General features: G+C 39.2%; 1 protein-coding gene across 5 annotated transcripts in view; it reads left to right on the top strand.

Moving 5' to 3' along the window:
* Nucleotides 1-10,184: 10,184 nt before the first annotated feature.
* slc15a2 (solute carrier family 15 member 2) overlaps nt 10,185-18,261 on the top strand; it is a 9,402-nt gene continuing 1,325 nt past the window's right edge. The window contains exons 1-22 of one of the 5 annotated variants that reach the window (XM_047153636.2): nt 10,185-10,204; nt 11,367-11,410; nt 11,932-12,019; nt 12,138-12,279; nt 12,391-12,483; nt 12,586-12,685; nt 12,898-12,988; nt 13,132-13,209; nt 14,113-14,195; nt 14,287-14,370; nt 14,453-14,542; nt 14,727-14,771; nt 15,031-15,063; nt 15,276-15,364; nt 16,005-16,086; nt 16,199-16,327; nt 16,493-16,657; nt 16,810-16,856; nt 16,987-17,094; nt 17,292-17,388; nt 17,652-17,795; nt 17,869-17,973. In XM_047153636.2, coding sequence (XP_047009592.2) covers nt 11,375-11,410; nt 11,932-12,019; nt 12,138-12,279; nt 12,391-12,483; nt 12,586-12,685; nt 12,898-12,988; nt 13,132-13,209; nt 14,113-14,195; nt 14,287-14,370; nt 14,453-14,542; nt 14,727-14,771; nt 15,031-15,063; nt 15,276-15,364; nt 16,005-16,086; nt 16,199-16,327; nt 16,493-16,657; nt 16,810-16,856; nt 16,987-17,094; nt 17,292-17,388; nt 17,652-17,795; nt 17,869-17,973 — 1,929 coding nt within the window. In that variant the 5' untranslated portion in view covers nt 10,185-10,204; nt 11,367-11,374. The other 4 variants (XM_017469505.3, XM_053680902.1, XM_017469506.3 and 1 more) reach the window with 4 other exon arrangements.

The raw sequence follows: 18,261 nt of genomic DNA, 5'->3' as shown, positions 1-18,261 counted from the left end.
AACACATGGTTGAGTGAAGGTTTGTATCAATATATTTACCCATAAAACCATTACTGTACACTAGAAAAACAAACGTGCGATTATTGTCCAGTGTACATGACCTTAAATGCACCGCACTATTCGTTCGCGTTGGCTTACTTATTTGTAATGCCCACTGGATTGTAAATTGGTTACTAAGTTTTTTGGGCGGTTGTTTTCATCTTAAATATATGACTTATTTGAGTTGTTTACTTCAAAGTCTATATAAACACCACTTTAGCAGCTCTAGCAATAGATTTCTGAACACCTTCTTGTGTATAAATAAAGGAGATTCCATGTTGACATATTTGTTTATAATTAATGTGGTATATTTGACATTTTCAAAGGGTAGAAATAACCCTGAAAATATTAACCCATTTATGAAATAAAATTAACCCAGCGTTTTTGTAAAAAATTAAACCATCCTTTGTGCTGAAAAACAACTCATTTACTGGGTTAAAATTAACAGCACAACTTTGGTTTAGATTGGGTTATTTTTAACCCAACAGCTGGGTAAATATAGAACAGAACACATTTTGGGTTAAATGTGTTCTGTTCTATATTTACCCAGCTGTTGGGTTAAAAATAACCCACTTTGGGCTGTTTTTAACCCAGTGTTTTTTAGAGTGTACATGTATAACTGTAGTTCTGTCACAAAGTGAGCATGTGATGTAATATTTGCAATAAATACCATGATTGTGTCTATCTTTCCCTGGAACCTTCTGCCCCCAAGTTTCTATCAGATTAGTGTTGGTTATTGCTGGTAACACAGGCGCAGGCTGGAATAATCTAGCAAGCTTATCTCCAAGACATAACGTTCCCCTACTCTTCTCACTGAGGTGATAATCAGGAAAAAAGTAGTCATTAGAGACTGCACATATTAGATCAGGCATCTTGCACGGGCTGATAAAGAGAGTCTTTAAGGGACTCCAGCACAATGAGTGAGAAACCACACAATGGACTGTTGGGAGAACATAGTGGATGAAGGCACTTTGCTCCATTTAGAAAGTTGTGATATGTTTTTGCACCACCAGCAAAATGCCATCCACAGTTCTGTGAAATAGATTAGACAGCAGGGCATTGGAAAATACTCTGAACAAACAAAACAGCAGGAGAACCCGATGAGGGATAAATGGAGGGAAATCAGCATTAACATAGTGAGCATTGTGCGAATCCAGCTCAGTAGTAATGGCCATAGTATGGTGAGGGAGGATCAATCAACATAAGTTAGCTGTGTATTATTAAAGGGGATGAATACTTTAGGGAGAACCTGGCAGGGAGAGTCAGGGATGTATACCACCTTTCAGCAACAACACAGATCAAGTTCATAGATATAACTAGCAAAAAGCTCAATAAGGCTCTCAATGCTACGGAAGCAAAGCCAATTTGATGGTGGTTCCTATGGCATATCTCACTTTGTGACTTTGCTGAAGGCCTTGGCATGTGGGAACTAATGCACAAGAAGGTATCCAGGTGATATTCATTGCCCATGACCATGCCTGTGTGTGTGGGTGTGGGGTGATATTGGCGGAGTGGGGAGTGGGAGGTCATGACACTTCACAAGGCCCTTAAAAAGTATTCAATTTGATTTTATAAATTTAAGGCCATAAAAAGTCTTAATTATTTTTTTTACTTTTGAGAGGTCTTAAATTTTAGATGACACTTTGACTTTTTTGATTTTGCATCTACTACACTGGGCCAGATTATCCAATGGGCATCATGGGCACGGGCCCTGGGGCCCATACGCACTTGGAGCCCAAACGAAAGGAAGAATTTTTTTTATTAGTTATTTAATTATTTAATTATTTACATTGCCTAAGACAGCAGGCAATGTGTGTTTGGGCCACACAAGATTAGAAAAAAGTGCTCCACTTACCGTCTACAGTGGTGTAGTCTGTAGGGAAGGTGGCGCCTGAAAATAGCCTTTAATGCGTTCCACCCGAGTTGAACTCGCTCTTCTCCCTTTTTCATCACATATAAGATCGGAAAGACATTTATTTTCAATAAAAATGAAGAAAATATTTTAAAAGTGGAAATAAAGTGCCTAACAACTGTTTAATAATAAAGTGTTTAGGGGTAGGTGTAGGGAGTTCTTTATTATCCCAATAAGGTGGCATGCATTTAATATACACTAACATTTATTCATTTAGCAGATACTTTTATCCAAAGTGACTTACAAATGAGGAAATACAAGCAAAATGATACATCAAGCAGAGAACGATACAAGTAGTGCTACCATACAAGATCTTTTAACTGAGTTCTAGAAAAGCAAAGTGTACAGTGTAGAGGTGTAAGAGTCAGAGTAAGGTTTTTTTTTTAATTAATTAATAATTTTTTGTACAATAATGTGGGGTTGGCATTTTATGAGTTGGTTAGGTGTTCACAGAAGAGGTGGGTCTTTAGCTGTTTTTTGAAGATAGTAACAGATTCTGCGGTCCGGATTGAGGTTGGAAGTTCATTCCACCTCTGAGGAACAGTTAGTGTGAAGGTTCTGGAAAGGGACCTTGAGCCATGCCGAGTAGGTATTACTAAGTGTCGGTTGCTAATCGATCGCAGATTGCATGAGGGAACGTAAGCCTTCAGGAGAGAGTTGAGGTAGGAGGGTGCTGTTCCAGACAAGGTCTTGTACGTGAGCATCAAGCCCTTGAATGGCTACGGGAAGCCAGTGGAGGGATATGAAGAGGGGTGTAACATGGGTCCGTTTGGGCTGGTTGAAGTCGAGGCGCGCTGCAGCATTCTGAATCATTTGAAGGGGTTTGATGGAGCTGGCTGGGAGGCCCGAGAGTAATGAGTTGCAGTAGTCCAGTTTTGAGATAACAAGAGCCTGGACTAGTATCTGTGTAGCCTGTTCGATGAAGTAGGGTGGGATTTTCTTGATGTTGTACAGGATGAACCTACAGGACCATGCAGTTTTTGAGATGTGGTCTGTAAAGGCCAAGCTGTCATCAAGAATCACCCCAAGGTTCCTGGCTGTCCTGGTTGGCTTGAGTGTGGTTGAACCTAGCTGTACAGTGAGAATGTGGTTGATTGAGGGACAGGCTGGGATGACAAGAAGCTCGGATTTTGCCAGGTTGAGCTTAAGGTTGTGTTCCCTCATGCAGAACAAGATGTCAGACAGGCAAGCAGAGATTCAAAATATGAAAATATGAAGTTATGTTCAAAAAATTTTTTACGTTGAGCTCTCAAAAAATGAGCTTTCTGTAAGATTTTGTTTGGGTGCAGCACCAAACGTATCCACTAGATGACATCCAGGCTCCATTTGTGACCACATAAGGACTCTTCCATTTCCATATACAGTTGCAATCAAAATTTTTCAACCCCCATTGCAAATCAGGTTTATTGTCAAAATGTACAGACTTTCAGCTGTTTGCAATGAACAAATCAAACAAAAGCAATTAAAATACTTGGGGCAGTGGTTAAAGGCTCTGGGTTACTGCTCAGAAGGTTAGGAGTTCAAGCCCCACCACTGTTGAGCCCTTGAGCAAGGCCCTTAACCCTCAATTGCTCAGTTGTATAAATGAGATAAATGTAAATTGCTCTGGATAAGGGCATCTGCCAAATGCCGTAAATGTAAATAGTTCAACATAATGAATACTTCAAGTGGTTTCCCCAAATTCAACTGAAAATGCAACTAATAATGATAAATGCCTCATCTAGAAGTTTGTACAGGATAATCAGATGTCAAGTCTAACAGCTGGTAAATAATACTTAGGAATAAAAAATTAGTTGACAATTCAAAGTACATTTTATTTCTTATAAGCTCTATTGTATTGGCCTATTTTAATAGTCCATGTACAATGCAGGTAATTCATTATACCTCACTGAAGTTTAAGGCAAAATGAGCAGGATTTGTCATTTCCGGTGTTTAAGACAACATACAAAACTGGCCCTTCCTCTTTTGTGCACCTGGTCTCTACATTTTCACACCCTATGTGATCTTATTGGCTGGGGGTAACAGACACACTATATAAAAACATTCAGAAAACATCTAGAACTCAGCAAAATAAGAAAATACAGGCAGAGGGCAGAGTTTCTAGAGATGCAGACACCACACACACCTCTAGTCGGTCATGATTGAGAGAGATTGTTTTTGTATAAGTCTGTACATTGTATTTTTGGAAAGTCCTACTCATTCTTCAAGGACTTCAGTCCCACAAAACCAAACTCCAGAGTTGACATGTTTTTGCATCAGCACATGAGCACCTCATCACTTTAGCTCTGGGTTTTTGTGAAAAAGCTGCTGATTCTCTCCCATGGCCAAGAAGCTGCTGAACATGGGTTCTCGGTCAACAAACAAGTGGAAACATGTAACCATGTAAACATGGATGAAGACACAGTTGTTGCCCAAAGACGTATCTGTGATCACATGAGAGTGCATGGTGGAGTGACCCATGTACCTCTTACAAAAGAGTTACTAAACTACTGTGCAACTGTACAGACCAGGTACAGAATGCACCTGGATGAGGAAAAAAGGAAAAACACAAAGGATGAGAAGATCACCAAAAGAAAAATGGTTGAAGATGAACTTGAAGTTCTATGGAAGAAAAAAAAACCATCTACAGTGTATGTGAGTCTCTAGAAAAAAATGTAGAAAAAGCTGAGAGTACAACAGGGACAAAGATGGCTGAACTGATTACAAAGTCGAACACACCGAGAAGACGCTGCAAGGAGAAGAGAGAGGAGCTACATGACTTGGTTAAGGAAATTGAGAGAAAGGCTTCTGAGCTACGAGAAATATAATGCTGATATGTATCTGTTTTGATGTTATTAATTGTATTGAATAAAAATGGGTACATATGTTAAACCTGTGTTAATGGCTGTTTGTTCAGCTCTGCAGAAATTTTGAACATTTTTATTTGTTCGGGTCTTAAAAAGGTCTTAAAAAGTCTTACATTTGATTTTACAACGTGTGCAGCAACCCTGCAAGGTACAAGAGGAATACACACACTATATAAATTCAGAACCATTCAGAACCTAAAAACACAGGGTTTCCCATTCAGAAAAGGTTCTGAATTTGGAGAGCCCTATTTGGAGAGCAATAACTGTTTACTATCCAAACAGCCAAACAGCCATAGAGAAAACCTTTTTTTTTTTTTTTTCAAAGAATGTAGGAACCTCAAACTAAAGAAAAGTATTGCAAGGAGGAGAATCTGTGATGCACAAGTGGGGAGAGAGAGCAGAGTCACAGAGTGGTCACATCCCTTAACCATGCTGCTGTAGGTACTGATGGATCTGTATTTCAGGTCAGTTTGTGACAAACCTTTATTTTTGTATTATATACTTAACTTGTGTTTGCTTCGAACGTCTATGTATACTTGTTGTTCCACCATGAGGCTGGCACACCACAGGACTTCTTTTGGAAAACATCTTGTAGTCTTACAGAAACATAGGTCTATTGCTCAAGTGTAATGGACAGATGAAGATTTAATGATTTTGCTCTGCTTATTCAGAAAGAATGACATGTACATTAAATGACAACTCACTTCCTCCCTAAAGGCTCTCTCTCTCTTCTTTCCCTTCTCTTTTCTGTAACTGCTTCTCTAGAACTTTCTGTTACAATGCTTGCCGCAAACTTCACTTCTGTCTTAGAATAAACTCTGACTTATGACTTCAATTTAAGTGTCATGCCTCTATGCCTTACGTTTGACACTAGTTTTGACCTCAACTAATCTGACAAAATGGAAGGATATTACAAATAGTTACACTATTTGTATAAATAGAACTTCAAACCGACAAATAAGACATATAGCTAAAGATAATAATGAAAAACACTATACCTAAGACTATGAAAACACTGACACTAAATCTAGCTAATAAAAAGCAGAAAATAAATGACCACTGTATAAATGGAGAAGATAGAGTAGTAGCATTATCTTCACAAACCATCACTAATAAGCAGCAAAACAAAGTGGTGCATGTTTATATTCTGTACTCGGAGCTGTGATTGTTTTAAGAGCCAAGCCTCAGAGCCAAGGCATGCAGCTGCTTCAGTCAAACACTTGAAAGGTCACCACCCTCTTATATAGAAAGGGGTACATAGTAATGGTAAATTCCTCCTGTAAATTGGGGCAGAGCTACAGGCTCAAATAAACTGATTTTTCCACCTGTAGAGGGAGTGCAAGTCTTGATTTGATCATTTATTGGCTTGCGGTATGCTTTAAGCCTGCCTCCACCTAGGGTCACTAATAGAAATTATGCTGGTTGAATGAAACAAAGGGTTAGAGCAGGGGTGGAAAACTCATTTTAAGAAACAACCCACATTACACTTAGTCCAATGTCAGGAGGACTGGACAAAACAAATTGTTTAGTGACCGATAATATCAGCATAAATGTGTTCATTTACTGTGTGTATTATCTGTTCATTTTATCAACTTTTATATGAGCGTTACAGTACATTCTCAATCCACAACCAGATTGAATGTGTATTCCCTAGAAAGCATACAAACAAACTCCAAATTATTACCAAGAAAATAAATTTTTTTAAAACCAAATTATGGTTTTATCTTAAGGTGTCTTGCATACTAAGTGTGCACCTTCCTTGAACTTTTCTGCATTTTGTAGTGTTACAACCTCAACTACCATGGACCTAATTGGGATTATATAGGAAACAGACTTAATTTAAAAAAAAATAAAAAAATAAAAAAATTAATAAAGACATTAATTAGGATTCTATGTCCATTTTTTTAGCTTGTTAATTAAGAATTACATACAGTATTTTTAGCATATTTTGTCTGTAACTGATTTTATGACTCATTTTTGATCATGACTCATGATTTCTTGCTCTATTTTGCCCTCTAGTGGAATAACAGAGACTAGCTATCAAACCTTTCAGTTCAATTCACAAAACGAATTAAAATACAAAATACGGATTATAAATTCATTTGGTAAAGCAGGTTAGAAGCTGCAGGATGTGGGTATGACACCACTGATTTAGAGGGTGATGTTCGAGCACAACTGTCAATTCATATTAAACCAGTCTCTTTAGTCTCTCATAGACATTAGCAAATAATTTGACTGGTGCAAAAAAAATTAAATAAAATATGAGCTAACTTTTCATTTATAATGATATTCTTGCTAGGATGCAATAATCAATGAAAAAATGAGCAATACAATTACATTGATTGGCCATTACATTAAAACCACCTGATTAATATTGCGTAGATCCCCTTTGAGCTGCCAAACAGCACTGATCCATCGAGGCATGGACTGCACAAGACCTCTGAAGGTGTGCTGTGGTATCTGGCACCAAGATGTTAGCAGCAGATCCTGTAAGTAAGTCCTGTAGATTGCGAGGTGGGGCCTCCATGTACCAGACTTATATGTCCAGTACATCCCACAGATGCTCGATCGGATTGAGCCAACACCTTGAACACTTTGTCATGTTCCTCAAACCATTCCTGATCAATCTTTGCAGTGTAGCAGGACACATTATCCTGCTGAAAGAGCCCACTGCCATTAGTGTATACTGTTGTCATAAAGGGGTGTACTTGGTCTGCAACATTGTTTAGGTAGGTGGTAGGTGTTACTTTAAAATAACATCCATTTGACTTGCAGGACCCAAGGTTTCCCAGCAGAACATTGCCCAGAGCATCACATTGCCTCATCCGGCTTGCTTTCTTCCCATAGCACATCCTGGACCACTTTTGGTAGGTACAAAACAGTGCAAACCAGGAGCACCCAACAAGACCTGCCATTTTGGAGACCCAGTCGTCTAGCCCAGTGGTTTTCAAAGTGGGGGCTGCCAGGGGGCCTCAACAATTTGGCCAGGCTTGACAAACTGTTTGTGTGTGTCTGTGTGTGTGTGTGTGGTTGTCTGAGAGTGAGAATTTATTTTTCACACCAAATTTAGTCGCAATCTTCGCTCCCTTTCCCCTCACATTTCTCCTCCATTGTCACAACCTTACTTCCCTCTGATAGCCACCTCTCTTCACTTGACTTAAACACCACAATTGACATGCTATGTTCCACCCTAACATCTTCTCTTGACAGCATCTGCCCCCTAATCTCCAGACCTGCTCGCACATCACCCTCCAGCCCTTGGCTCTCAGAAGCTCAGCGTAACAACCCGGCCGAACTAAGAGCATCTGAAAGGACATGGCGCAAATCTAACAACCCAACTGACCTAACCAATTACCAGACACTTCTCTATGTACCACTTCACTTCTAAAGCCACATACTACCAAGAGAAGATTGGTAGTTCTCCCAACACCTGTACTGTCTTCAAAACCTTTTCCTCTCTTCTCTGTCCCCCTCCTCCGCCTTCCCCTTCCTCTCTCACTGCAGATGACTTTGCCACTTTCTTTTCCAACAAGGTTACATCAATCAGGAACCAGTTCTCAACCCCAGACATGTATAGACCGGCTCGTCCTCCATGTAACTCCCAACTGACTTCCTTCTCTCCCCTCTGAGAGACTGATGTCTCTAAACTCCTCCTCTCTAGCCATCCCACAACCTGTCCTCTTGACCCTATCCCTTCTCACCTTCTTCAGTCCATCTCTCCCACACATCCCTCTCTATTGGCACATACCCTACCTCATTTAAGCAGGCCCGGGTTACCCCACTGCTTAAAAAACCATCACTTAACCCTGCTGTAGTTGACAACTACAGACCTGGACACCAAGCAGTCTGGCTTCAAGAGGAATCACTTCACGGAGACTGCTTTCCTTCACTGAAGCCTTACGACTAGCAAGAGCAACCTCTAGATCATCTGTCCTCGTCCTACTTGACCTCTCTGCTGCTTTCGACACTGTGAACTATCAGATCTTCCTGTCAACTCTCTCCAGCCTGGGCATCACTGGAACGGTTCTGCACTGGGTGGAATCCTATCTCTCTGACAGATCCTTCAAGGTATCATGGAGGGGAGGTATTTCTGAAACTCAGCAACTCACAACTGGTGTTCCACAGGGGTCAGTTCTGGGTCCACTCCTCTTTTCTATCTACACTACATCTCTAGGGTAGGTGATTGAGTCTCATAGCTTCTCATATCATTGCTATGCTGATGACACCCAGCTCTATTTGTCCTTCCAGCCTGACAATCCATCCGTCTCTCGGTCCGGATGAGGGAACATCATCTAAAGCTCAACCTGGCAAAATCCGAGCTTCTCGTCATCCCAGCCTGTCCCTCAATCAACCACAACCTCACTGTACAGCTCCAGATCAACCACACTCAAGCCAACCAGGACGGCCAGGAACCTTGGGGTGACTCTCAATGACAGCTTGACCTTTACAGACCACATCTCAACAACTGCACGGTCCTGTAGGTTCATCCTGTACAACATCAAGAAAATCCCACCCTACTTCATCGAACAGGCTACACAGATACTAGTCCAGGCTCTTGTTATCTCAAAACTGGACTACTACAATTCACTACTCAAGAAAATCTACTCAAGAAAATTCACTACTCAAGAAAATCTACTCAAGAAAATCCCATCAAGAAAATTGATGGAGCTGGCTGGCCTCCCAGCCAGCTCCATCAAACCCCTTCAGATGATTCAGAATGCTGCAGCGCACCTCATCTTCAACCAGCCCAAGAGAACCCCTGTCGCACCGCTCTTCATCTCCATCCACTGGCTTCCTGTAGCTGCCCGCATCAAATTCAAGGGCTTGATGCTCACCTACAAGACGTTTTCTGGAACAGCACCCTCCTACCTCAACTCTCTCCTGAAGGCTTACGTTCCCTCACACAATCTGTGATCGATTAGCGACCAACGCTTAGTAATACCTACTCAGCGTGGCTCAAGGTCCCTTTCCAGAACCTTCACACTAACTGTTCCTCAGAGGTGGAATGAACTTCCAACCTCAATCCGGACCGCAGAATCTCTCACCATCTTCAAAAAAAAAAACAGCTAAAGACCCACCTCTTCCGTGAACACCTAACCAACTCATAAAACAACAAAAAAATTGCACTTACACCTCTACTCTGTGCACTTTGCTTCTTCTGCAACTCAATTAATGGATCTTGTATGGTAGCACTACTTGTATTGTTCTCTGCTTGATCTATCGCTTTGCTTGTATTTTTCTCATTTGTAAGTCGCTTTGGATGAAATAAAGTGAATAAATGTAATGTAAATTGTTGAGACCCCCGGGCGCCCCCTGGCGGCCCCCACTTTGAAAACCACTGTGTTATCCTACTGCATGTTTCCAATTGTAGTTTCTCGGTCCCTGACATGTCCATCTGTTGTAAGATGTGTGTGTTCATTATGTTCAATTTATATATTGTTGCTGTTTTTCATGCAATTGTAACTCATTACTTTGCATTGCTTGTGTAACTGTTTGTCATTTGCATGTATTCAAATAACAAGTGAAAAAAACAAACAAACAAACAAAAAAGATAATAAAATGTGCGACCTGGAGGGTGGGAGTGGAATAACGGGCGTTTCCGATGCAACGGGAATACAACCCTTTACTGCTTCTACGGATGGCTTTATGAGTGTAAAATGTTTTATGACACACAATGTGTAAAAGCTGAAACGACAAAACAGTTTGCGACGAACGAGTAAAACATTATCCAAAAGAAAGTAGCGTTGTTTTTAAAGAGCAGGAGTTAAACGCTAGAGTAGTTTCTGCAGTGCTGAGGGACGGACTTGGACGCGTGGTAAGAAGACCACAGAGTGCTACTGACAACACACACACACACACACACACACACACACAGGGGCTGAACACTTGGACAGACTATACAAATAACGGTAATTATGAGTTCTTTAAAGTAACAGCGACTCACGACGAACACATAGTTGCAGTTTGTTGGATCTGGGGAATGCTAAAACTTGGTCAAATGTCGCATGTCGTGAATTTTATTCTGTTTTCAAGAAGAGAAAACTAAAACAAGACTCAGTGGAAGAGGTGTTCAGCCGTGCTTTCTGTGCGAAACATTTGTGGTAAAGATAACACTGCGAAGATAAACAGCCTTTTGGGGGGACATTATTGGTATTTGTATGTGTTTGTTTGTTTGTTTGTTTGTTTTGCAGCGGGCTTTAATATTAGACATGGTTGCCTCAGCTAAAGTCTGTGTAAAGTTAAAAGTTGAGATGTAGCCTAAGACAGAAGTCTCAGCTCAAAGACACGGGTAACATCTAAAAATACTCTCTCTAAAGTCACATCCCATTTGGTGGGTTCACTGTAGCAAACGGTCAAAACAGTTGAGTTGAGAATAATAATAATAATAATAATAATAATAATAATAATAATAATATATGTTTTTGTCACATAGTAATTCCATAGACCGGTATGCTTCCTTGTATGCCAGGGTTATATGATATTAATGCTAGATATTTCACTGTTGAATTGGTCTTTTCTGTAAACACGTTTGGAGTTCACTTTCTGGGTTTGTTTGTTTTCTTTTTTAGATAATAACATGGAGGAGAAAAGACCGAATAGACAGAAGTCACCAGTAAGATGTTCCATTTGTCTCACTGTCCTGCTGAAAACAAAACAAGACAATAGAAACCCTCATAGAATTTGTAATGGTTTTAACGGTTATGATGAGATTGTATTGGTTTGAAAAGAAACTGTAATGGTCCCTGTGGGTCTATACTGGTAATTTGTTGCCTTCTGTTGGTGGCATGTTTAGTGGATACCATTAAGGACAATAGTAATGGTTTGCTGATGGTTTGTAATGGTATTTGTAGTGGAAAATATTAGATTGTCTGTGAGGACAGGTGTTACTACTACATGTCAAAAATGGTTCCCAGCAACTCAAGTACATTCAAATACCAGCAACATTTTCCTGACTGCAACAATTAAATGAGTAATGAAGTTGGTCGGGATGTTGTCCTAGTTGAGTGCGACATTGCTTGGTGTCAGTTTCAATAAGTGCTATGAAAAGAAATCTTCACTGACTGTTCATGTTGTCTGATATGAATTGTGTCTAATGATGAAGTGTCTTTATGTTCTTTCCTTACACGCTTACAGAAAATATGTGGGACCAACTACCCACTGAGCATCTCCTTCATCGTAGTCAATGAGTTCTGTGAGAGATTCTCCTATTATGGCATGAAAGGTAATGAAAGAGCACAAACGTCCAGTGGTTTATACAAAACCATTTTATTTTGCTTTTACTATATGTTGTGCACGTAACATGAAATATATATATTTTTTACTTTCTTTTCTTCATAAAGCGGTGCTCACACTTTACTTCATCCATTACCTCCACTGGAGCAAGAACCTCTCCACTGCTATATACCACGCATTCTCTGGCCTATGCTACTTTACTCCTGTATTAGGGGCCATCATAGCAGACTCATGGCTGGGGAAGTTCAAGTAAGTTATAATGGCTACAATGGTCTTTTTTGCCTGGAACAATTCACTGTAAGAGAAAGCTGGGTTAAACCTGATAAGTATTGAAAATTTCTCTTTGTGCTGTGTTCACAGAACCATCATCTATCTGTCAATCGTGTATGTCATTGGTCATGTAGTAAAGTCTATTGGTGCGATACCAGATGTAGGGGACAGCAGTTTGCACATGTAAGTGTTTCGCTTGTGTGCATTCATAGTATTTGAGCTATGCGTTTCCATGTGTGAGTGGTGTGTTTGCATTTTTTATGGTACTTTTTGTTTTTATCACAGAGGTCTGTCCATGTTTGGCCTCATCCTCATTGCTTTTGGGACAGGAGGAATCAAACCTTGTGTGTCAGCGTTTGGTGGGGACCAATTTGAGGAAGAGCATGTGAGATAGTCAAGACATGTTTCACTATAGTCACAGTCATGCTACAGTTATTCAATTTCATTATCACTGAACTTGTTAGCTCACTACAATCACAATCACACAACAGTTAGTCAGTTACATTATTATTGAACTTGTTAGCTCAGTGGTCTGGTAAAGTACTTCTTTCCTAAATCATATTGCTTTAATAATTGCATTTCTTTTGTGGTTTTCAGACAGATGAGAGAAGAAAGTTTTTCTCTATCTTCTATATGTCAATCAATGCTGGGAGTGTGCTTTCGACCCTCATCACGCCAATTCTAAGAGGTTAATCCTATAATGCTACAGATTTCTGCTGTGTTAAATCCTTACAAACCATGATAATGGTTTGCACTCAAAATGTGCAGTTACATTCCTTACACATAACTGTAGATATACTGTAAATATAGGTTTAATTTTTTACAACACAGGTGACGTTCAGTGTTTTGGAGGTGATTGCTATGCTCTAGCCTTTGGAGTCCCTGCGGCTTTAATGATCATCGCTCTTGGTGAGTTTAACCACACATTCGGGTTCAGAGCAACTCAAAACTAGTAATGATCACTATTATGTATGTGATATTGCATATAGTTTCTGAGACCAGAAGCACTGCTGTGGAAAAACAGGTCAACACAGGAATCATATAGTATACATTTGCCTGTAACTCTTTGAATTGTAAAAGCTTTTTTTGGCAGTCTGTAAAATGTGCCTGTTAAACAGATCATATTAGTGAGCTTTAAGCTCGGTCAGCATTATGGATACCTTGTGAAAACGATGGCCTCATTACTCAGTCTGTGTAAACAACTTTGCAAAAATATTAAGCTTGTAAGGCAAGAGTGTCACAATGGTGTTCTACTGTAGAGTGGTTTGGCAGATTTGCCTTCACACAAGCTACTCTAGGAACATTTTATAAACTTTCCTAATTTAAGTGCTGGTGTTTTTCAACGATTTATAGCTTAACTGTAAAAGGCAGCCTATAATGACCAGCTTTAGAGTACAGTAGGTATACTTAAACCAATTCCTGCTCACACATAAACAGTACTATGTACCGTGCATCCGGAAAGCATTCACAGTGCTTCACTTTTCCCACATTTTGTTATTTTACAGCCTTATTCCAAAATGGATTAAATTCATTATTTTCCTCAAAATTCTACAAACAATACCCCATAATGACAACATGAAAGAAGTTTGTTTGAAATCTTTGCAAATTTATTAAAAATAAAAAACAAAAAAAGCACATTTACATAAGTATTCACAGCCTTTGCCATGACACTCAATATTGAGCTCAGGTGCATCCTGTTTCCAAATGTGGAAAAAGTGAAGCGCTATGAATAATTTCTGGATGTACTGTACCTCTGATATAGGGGTTGGTGACAGCCACTTCTCTGATACTGAGTGTCTGTTGTTTGTCTAGTGGTTTTCATCGCTGGTAGTGGGTTATATAAAAAGTCTCCACCTGAGGGAAATGTCTTGTTGAATGTCTGCAAGTGCATTGGGGTAAGAAATCTCTTTCACACGTTTTCACAGTTTGGCAGATTGATCGTGAAATTGCTATGCACGTCCAGTTAATCACTATTCTGTCGATCAGTTTGCCATACGCAGTCGGTGGAGAAGCAGCAAGAAAAGCCCAAAACGGAATCACTGGCTAGATTGGGCCGAGGGAGAGTATTCGGTATGAACATTTATAAATCTTGGATTTTATTGTGCACTCTAAATATATAGTGTTGTGAATATTTTATGTCATGTGCCACCAGAAAAGTCTTATTCAGGAGATCAAAATGGTGCTCCGGGTGCTGGTGCTCTACATTCCATTGCCCATGTTCTGGGCACTCTTTGATCAGCAGGTAAAAGATGATGATCTTACAAACTAACAATAAACATTAACTTGTTTGATTAGCGTGGTTCCAAACTTTGGCTTATAGGTTCACTTGTCAAATGTACTTAAGAGATCATTAACAGAGATAACACACTGAATATGTCTTACTTTAAAATGAAATTTAAAATTGAAAAGTTCTTATTTTGTATCAGGGATCTCGCTGGACTCTACAGGCCACTCGGATGAACATGGATTTTGTAAGTCGTCTTCCCTTAAAGAAGTTTTCTAAGGTCATACAGATTTCAGTGTGTTTCAGTGTGTCATTTCCTGTTTCATAACATGACTATGTAGCGTGGTGTCCCTTTTGCAATTACAAGATTAAAGGGAACTGAGAAGCAAAATTATAAATAGCTTTTTATACGGAGCTTTTTAAACAAAGATTTTTATACTGCTTAATTTTAAATTGTTAGGTGAGGTGTAGTTCCATCCATTAATCTAGATTTTTATGTTTTACAGGGAGGCTTTGTAATAAAGCCTGATCAAATGCAGGTACCCATATGCACAAGTCTTCCCTTGGTCTGGAGTACTATTAAAGCTTAGCGATATAATGATATTACTAAGAAACTATCATAAAAAATTAAGCAACACATTTACTGCTATCTGTTTTATCAGTCATATATATTTTATGATTTTCTGATCATTATGGTTATTGAGCTCTGTGAGATGCACCATGTATTGTTTATCTCCTTCCTGATGTTAAGATGCTGAATGCTTTGCTTATTCTCGTGTTCATCCCTATCTTTGATATGGGTGTGTACCCACTCATTGGCCTTTGCCGGATCAACCTCACGTAAGTACAACCCAAACTGCATATCCATGTAAAATGGAAAGTCCCAATAAAATTTTATTTTATGACACATAAAGAAGTATTTTTTTTTATTGTCCAGCAAAGTGCAAAACAGCATATGCAGTGTCAGTGATTATGAAAGGTGCAGCATTCATTATGTGGTTATTACACAGTAAAACAGTGCAGACCAGACTGTTCTTGTAGAAGACGAATTCCTTAATATAACCACTGTTTTGCATTTTGTATTATTTATTTTAGTGCACATTTTGCATTTTCCTCGCAACTATGCTTTTTTGTTATTTTACATATTGTGGTCTTATATGCTGGTTCATTATTATGTTGTTATGTGTGAATTGTAAAATGCGCTCTGTGTCTGACATGACACCAGGCCTAAATTTATTTAGCATTTTATTCTGTTTGAACTCCAACTCAATTAAGTCTTGCAGTGCCCCAGTTTCAGTGCTGGTTTTTTTTGTACCTTAAGTGTTATCCTCCGTGGAATGTTCATGAACATTTATCTGCACTCTTTTATAAATAGTATTCTGAACATGCAGGTGCAAACATGAGACAAACAAAGTCAAATAAATGACCAAATGTTAGACTTCTTGCTTGTGTAACTTCTATATCTTTCTCGTGTGCTCAGGCCTCTAAGGAAAATGGGCACAGGAATGATCCTTGCTGCACTTGCTTTCTGTGCTGCAACTGTAGTGGAAGTCAATGTCATTGTACGTCTTCAGACACCCTTTATCTATACCACGGTGTTACAAATTTAAACACGTGTTATAGAAATTGTCAGTACTGAACGTGCTGTACTCTGTGTTGTCTTTTCTGACAAAGAAAACGGTTGTGGAACCTCCACCAGCCAAAGAGTGTCTGCTGCAAGTCCTTAACCTTGTTAATGGAGAGGCTGTGTCTGTAGAAATTACAGGGCATAATATTTTCCCTGACAAAATAGAATCATATAAGGTGTGGTCAGCACTCACACGCTATCGATCTCTCTATCTATCTATATCTCTCGCTGTCTCTCTCTCTTTATCTATCTATCAATCATTAAACTATTTAAAATTTATTTTAAAATCAAATTTTGTAACCCCTACAAAGCAAATAATTAAACCATTGCTGTGTTGTCAGGATCCTATAGAATACACTCGACTTCCACTTGGGGGTGACCACAAAGTCTTACCAGTCAATGTCTCTCAAAACAGAGAGACTTACCGGTGCCAACTTAACGTCACTGAGCACACTGCCTATAGCCTCATCTTGTATAAGGAGAACAATATTATTAACTGTAAACAGGTGAGTTCAAAAGAGTTTCTTGAATTTCTCTAGGAAGTACTTTTGACAAATGAGAACACAGCTGACATCTAAATATATTAAGACGATATCAGGTTCCACTGTAGCGATAGTACATTATCCTCTTTGACATGTTTTCTGTCACTAAAATGAAGGAGAAGGATAATATCATCAAATCTGAGAGTGGAGAAGCCTTCCTCAGGTAATGTACAACTTTGAACTGCACGGTTAATCTTCAGTAGAATTATCAAACTTTGCATAGTACAACTTGGATGTTTTTTTTGCAATGAACTATAAATGTGTGACAACTTTTTTTTTTCTTTTTTCTTCAGATTCATTAATACCCGCTCAGAGAATATGAACATAACAGTAGGCAGTGTAAATTTCTTTGCACCGAGCAGTTACGGGATCTCTGAAATCTTAAGTGTTGAAAGAGGAAAGTGAGTACTTTATCCTACAATAGCTATACTTAATTACAATCATGTAGTAACATCTAGTAATTCATTATCTCTCCTCGAGTTGAAAATATTCTTTTTATGGACTTTTTATGGACTTTCATATCACACTTGATTACAGATTTTTATGCCTGTCCAAGGTCTTGGTTGATGAAGCTCATGTGTTTTTTTGAACCCTGCAGATACACACAAGTTACCTGCGAATCAGACACAAAGACACATCATATTGATCTGGGGCTTCTTGACTTTGGTGCCACCTACACATTCATTCTTGGCGGGGTAAAGTTGTTTATCTTGGTGTGGTTAATGTTTTACTGTGAACAACATGGGTATATTTGTTTCACAATTTTGTGGACAATTATACAGACTGGAATTTTGGAAAAAGATTTTCCATCGTATAAAAAAAAGAAATTAGAGTCAGCTCACAAACATAGAGCTTTTTTTTTATTTTATTTTATTTTTTTATCTGCCTGTATGAGATAAGGATACAGGAATGGGTACCCAGGCTAAAAAGGGTCAACAGCTGCCTGTTGTTTGTACAGGATACAGAAACGGTAGCAATTCAGAAGATGGAGGATGTAGAAGCAAACAATGTGCACATTGCCTGGCAGATCCCACAGTATGTCCTCATCACTGCAGGGGAGGTCATGTTCTCCATCACTGGTCTAGAATTCTCATATTCGCAGGTGATTATTTGAACCACATTTTCATTGTAATGTTGTTCGTTTCAGTTGCTCATGCTAAAGCTTGTGCCCTTAGGCTCCAGCCAGTATGAAGTCTGTGCTGCAGGCAGGTTGGCTTCTCACTGTGGCTTTTGGGAATGTCATTGTGCTGATTGTGGCAGAGGGAGCTGGGCTGGAGCAGGTAAGCTCTGCATCTGGTGGTTTCTTTTTATGACACCTAGTCTAGCCTTAAGCCATAAGCAGAAGGTAATAAAAACATGATTGTGAGGTAAATTATTCTCCTTTGCTTAGAATATTTGTGTGGTAGCCTGGGAAAACTCATTGGATGACGTGGCAACAGCCAAAAAGTTTCGCCGAATAATTGTTTTCTGCCTGTAATACGCTTTAAGGAACCATAAATACTATATATTTAACCAAAACAACATGGAAATGTTTTTACCTTGATAACCCTTTAATTCTGTTCCTTTTC

This window comes from Ictalurus punctatus, chromosome 6 (genome assembly GCF_001660625.3).
Source record: "Ictalurus punctatus breed USDA103 chromosome 6, Coco_2.0, whole genome shotgun sequence".
Lineage (NCBI taxonomy): Eukaryota > Metazoa > Chordata > Actinopteri > Siluriformes > Ictaluridae > Ictalurus > Ictalurus punctatus.
This window is presented reverse-complemented; position numbering and strand designations above follow the sequence as displayed.